This window comes from Triticum dicoccoides, chromosome 7B (assembly GCF_002162155.2).
Source record: "Triticum dicoccoides isolate Atlit2015 ecotype Zavitan chromosome 7B, WEW_v2.0, whole genome shotgun sequence".
Taxonomy (NCBI): domain Eukaryota; kingdom Viridiplantae; phylum Streptophyta; class Magnoliopsida; order Poales; family Poaceae; genus Triticum; species Triticum dicoccoides.
This window is the reverse complement of record NC_041393.1, coordinates 136,045,751-136,050,952: the sequence shown is the minus strand read 5'-3', so window position 1 is coordinate 136,050,952 and position 5,202 is coordinate 136,045,751. Positions and strand designations below refer to the sequence as shown.

The 5,202-nt window shown below is 40.4% G+C and overlaps 1 protein-coding gene across 1 annotated transcript; it reads right to left on the bottom strand.

Annotated features, from left to right (window-relative positions):
• Nucleotides 1-459: 459 nt before the first annotated feature.
• Nucleotides 460-1,242, bottom strand: LOC119336289. Its single transcript, XM_037608284.1, has 2 exons — nt 1,129-1,242; nt 460-815 (listed from the first exon to the last, which is right to left on the bottom strand). The coding sequence occupies exons 1-2, from the start codon at nt 1,141-1,143 to the stop codon at nt 495-497; spliced, it is 336 nt and encodes a 111-aa protein (XP_037464181.1). The 5' UTR covers nt 1,144-1,242; the 3' UTR covers nt 460-494.
• Nucleotides 1,243-5,202: the final 3,960 nt, after the last annotated feature.

Below are 5,202 nucleotides of genomic sequence, written 5' to 3'. Positions count from 1 at the left end.
TTGAGGGCCTGCACGAGGAGTCAGACTCGGAGCGCTCGTGCACAAGCACCAGCGGTGGCAGCGACAAGAGCTCACGAGCATCCTGCCTCCAGGACTCCAGCAGCTACCACGTAGGCAGGAAACTCCAGAAAGGCATCCTGCACAGGTCATCGTTGGGCAGCCTCATCGTGGAGACACCGAGCCGCGCCGCCGCCATATTCGCTCATTGCTGCAGCTACTGCTTGCGTGTTTCACCTCCCATGTGCACTGCTGCTTGATGGGCATTATGCCGAGCACCTTTCGTGCACGTGTCTGAAACTCTGAATCAAAAACCACTCCACGTCCACACGAAACCACATGAGGGACTAAAATTATCCGATTTTAAAAATTGAGGGACTAAGTTTTGCTGATTTTGAAGTTAAGGGATGATCACTATATTTTTGAAAGAGTTGAAGGACGACAAATATACTTTCTCCTAGAATAAACCAGCCCAGCTGGAAGAATGGCCGTCCAGGTCACCGATACCCTGGCGGTGGTGCCCTCAAAACAGTCAGGACCTCTGGAAATTTGGGTAGAAGCAAGTATATTGCCAGGAGATCCTGGAACAGCCCACCCTCAACTGCACGGTGCGAGCCGAAGCGAGTCTTCACACTAGGATCAATGACCATGCGCTCGAGGACGGTGGCATGCTGGAGGATATACCACGCAAGCTCCAACTGGCCCCGGAGATCAGCAAATCCTGACATGTATACCCTCTTGAGATGTCTAAGTTTGTGGCCTGAAGTCTTCGTGGCATCACCACCACCATTGTATCGCAGGCTAGAATTAAACAACACCTGCAAGGGCCAAAACTATTCCCATTATTCTGGTGTAAGCTCTTCAATCTTCAGTCACTTTCATAAGCATAATAGATGCCGTCTGGGGGAAAATCTATAGATTAAGAGCTTCATACAAATGGAATACTATGCCCAGAGGATAAAGGAGATTAGGAGAAAGCAAAAACGACAATAATCATGTACTCCCTCCGTCCAGAATTACTTGTCATCAAAATGGATGTATCTAAAACTAAAATACATCTAGATACATCCATTTCAATGACAAGTATTTCCGGATGGAGGGAGTACAAGCAAACTTAAGACTATAACTCACATGCAGATTGAACATCAAGAGAGGGAGTTAGTTCCAATAGAGAAGCCAAACGAAGAATCCCACTTGAACAACCTGGATCTCCGTCCACCAAAACCTCTATATTGAGATACCTCAGATTAATAAAATCACATCGGCTGTCTGTCATGAACTGTCGTGCCTGAAAATAAATATAAATATTAATGAGCACCAGGTTCTAAAGTTGCAAGAAGTTGGTGCAGTAACAGAGAAACAGACATAGCTATTGTCTTAGTTATAATTACTCAGAAAGTGCTCAAAATGAAACGTACCTCATTTTGGATATGAATTCTAAGAGAGATTTCCTCCGCATTAGGCATAGCCCTAACAAGATGACTAAAAGTGTAGTCTAGATTGTCAGAATCTGATAATACTTCAATTTTTGCCTTTGTCAGCTTGTGAAATTTGCCAAGCACAATCGGCACATCCTGCTCTGAATACTCAAATACTGTGAGATTTGGTGCATGCAGTTCCATGCTTTGTAGGCTGCAATTCTGAATACAAGCATACTGCAGGTGGTCTAGTGGCTCAGACATGGTGAAGGAAGGCATGAAACAGTCTGTTAGGCTTAACCACTCAAGGACAACACAGTGTGGGAGCATGCAATGGAGGTCCTTCGATACATAAACCCTATGCAATTTGAGTGATCGAAGGTTTGCAAAGCCACAGAAATTCGGAGCTGGCCTTAGGCACACTAAGACAAGTCGGAGAGACAGCACACATGAGCTGTTTCGATCATCAAAAAGATGCAGAGGGAAGTTGTAGACATTATCCGGGCATTTGGGTGGAGGGCGTAGATCAAGAACAACGTTCTTTGCCTTTGATAGAACAGAAAAACGGAGCCATTCATCAAGATCATCACCGTGTTCTTCAGATAGTCCATAATTCACCTTAAACTTGTTCACAACAGTACAGTAATGATCCTTCAGGATATCATTGACACTAGTAACAAATTCTTGGTCCCCCTTGTCCTTGCCATCAAACAATTTTTCAACACTGAAGATTAGATCTGGGTGGTATCTCCAGACATGTCTCCACCCACTCGACAGTGTGCTTATCTGCACCACCTCCTTTAGAGGCAAGCGCGATAGTATCTTTTGTATCACATCCTGTAGAATATAGTATAGATGAGAAAATAGTGCTCTGAATAATAGAATGCTTAGCAAATGAAAATCGTGCGAGAACAGAATCGGCAGCATTCTTTTACCCCTAGAATATGCATGTTCTACAAAAAATTCTGATAGAAATTGCCTAGGTGCAGTTTTCCTAAACTACTTGTTCTTAAAATCACACATTAAAAAAAGTCTAAAGTTAATGATATTTGGATGAAAAACAATTTTTTTTCTCGAATACGCACGAGTGTGCGTATCATATATTAAAGGAGAAAAAGGAAGAATCCCTCCACTTTTGATGATACAATGTTATGTACAAGTGGCTTGAAGGTCACCCCGCCTCACTAGCACGCTATGGTTGACTACTCGCTACTCTCCCACAATGCCAAGGCCAACGAAGAACGCCTCGACTTTCCGTCGCAGTAGTCCTGCCTGCTTCCGTACTACCACTGAATTTCTTAAATTTTTTGACGCATGAGTTTCTTAAATTTTGGGTATGTCATTCCATTTTACTGTGCAGATCATATCAATCTGTGATTTTCATTTATTCAAGGGCCATAAGATTTTGGAGGTCAAATCAATGTCTTGCAGGTGACTGCCATTTACTGATCCAAGGGCACTTTCTGGTCTTCTAGTTTTACATGACATAGCTTCCTATTTACCTTAATGAAAACAATCGTACTTGACAAAATGCAAATTTACCTAAATAAAAACAATTGCGAATATTTAATTCTTGCTTCAGGATGCGCGGTATGGGCCTTTTAAGTTCCATAATGTTAATTTTGAGAGTATTCTTGATTATATCCAGGGTGCTGGCGTATGCAATTGTCAGAAACTTTCACAAGAATAGGAAAGAAAGTCGAAGAGTCTGTGTAACTTAACAGCGCAATACTAAAAGTTCCTGTCTTTCCCTTAGCAATGTCACTGTACCACAGGTAAAGCCATACCTCGGGGAGATTGTCCAGACGCGTCTTCGGCCTGCTGTTGTGGCGTCGGAGCTTGAATCTACGTGCTTCATGGGGGCTCATCTCCATAACCCATCTCTTGCCCATTTGATTTTCAGATCACTGACCAGTGACCACTGCAATGTTCCCCAATCTGCAACAGCGGGCCTGGATAGATCTGTAGCTTATACAAGGAGAGAAAACCTAAAACTCCCAGGGAAGGATGAGTTTACAGCAGGACTCAGGAGCGCACTTTATCTCTCCCTCGAACGGATTGTCCGCAGCTGGCCACCTATCGTACGTTCTAGATTACTCTCCGATTCGGAGAGGGAAGGGCAGATCTATTACGGAACAACGCCGGAATAGGTATACCGACGGGCAAACAGAGCAACAAAACTCCGACAACTGCAAGCACGCTGGTCGGATGAGAGCCGGGAAGACGATGAACCGCCGATGCGTGAAGGAGACTCGAGGGTCGGGAACATAAATAGCACCGAAGCATATCTAAGACCTATGTCATCGATCTTGCACGAAGATTCGTGTGGTTTCTTTTTTGTTTTTGAACGTCAATAACTGCCACACATGTGATAGGGAAGGAGGCTGCCCGCAAGTTCAGTCCTGGCAACGACTGAACGAGGGGACCTCCCGCTTACTGCGGCAACTACTCGTGGATTCGCACAAGAGAGAGCTGACCATCTACCCGAGCGCGCAGGTAAAAATCAGCAAACAAAAGCACGAGTACCTGCACATCTACCCGAGCTTTTACCACCGCAACCAGCTCACACAAGTGAAATATTTGCAGCCTGACGTTTTAAGAAACGAGCGCCAGGGACAAAACTTAAAAAAGAAATAAAAAACAGTACGTGAACTGGAGGGGTTGAACACATGACCTCCATCGAGTCAACCGCGTCGCTAGCTAGTGTAGTTTCTGCGATTTGTTCTCTATAAATAACATCCCAGTTTAAATAATTATAAGCCATCGACTTTTTTGAATATTCAAACCTGATTTTACGAAAATCATTTTTTTAATTTTCGAACATTTTCTGAAAAGTATCAAACAAAATTCTAAATTCTATTTTTTTGACATTTCTGAACCAAATTCAAAAACAGGACATTTTTCAGAAAAATGAATAAAATCTTGAAAAATCAAAATAAAAGTGAACAGGAACATTTTTCAAAATCCAAAAAATTTGGAAACATGAACAACTTTTGCACGCGAACAAATTTTGAAAATATGAAGGTTTTGGAATTTGCGTACAATTTTAAAGCACGACATATTTTGAATCTTGACAACAAATTTTGAAATGGAGAACAAATTTTGAAGCGCGAACAAAATTTTAAAGCATGAACATTTTTTGAATTTAAAGAACAATTTAAAAAAACCACGAACAAATTTGGAAGTGTGAATTTTTCTGGAATGCATGAAGAAAAAATTGAAATCTGATACATTTTCTGAATTTCGAAAGTCTTGAACTTTTTTTGTAACAAGAACTTTTTTTTGAATTTGAGAACATTTTCTCGAAACTTAACATTTTTTTTTGAAAACATGAACCTTTTGGAATTTGTGAACAATTGTTTAAAGCACAAACATTTTTTTTGAATCTTGAGAACAAATTTCGAAACAGAGAACAAACGTCGAAGTGCGAACAAATTTTTAAAGCATGAACATTTCTTGAATCTTGAGAACAAAATTTGAAATGAAGAACAATTTTTTAAAAATCCTAACAAATTTGGATGTGTTATTTTTTTAATACGTGAACAAAAAAAATCTTGTACATTTTCTGAATTTCGAAAGTTTTGAACTTTTTTGTGTAACGAGAACATTTTTTTGAAAGATGAACTTTTTTTTGGAAACATGAACAAATCTTGAATATTTTGAAAAAAGTTTGAAAATAAGATAAGAAAAGAAAAAGAAATAAAATACCAAAGAAAGAAAATTTGTTGAAAGGAGAAATTAACTTTAAAAGGAAAACTGAAAGAAGAAACAGAAAACAAAAATAAAA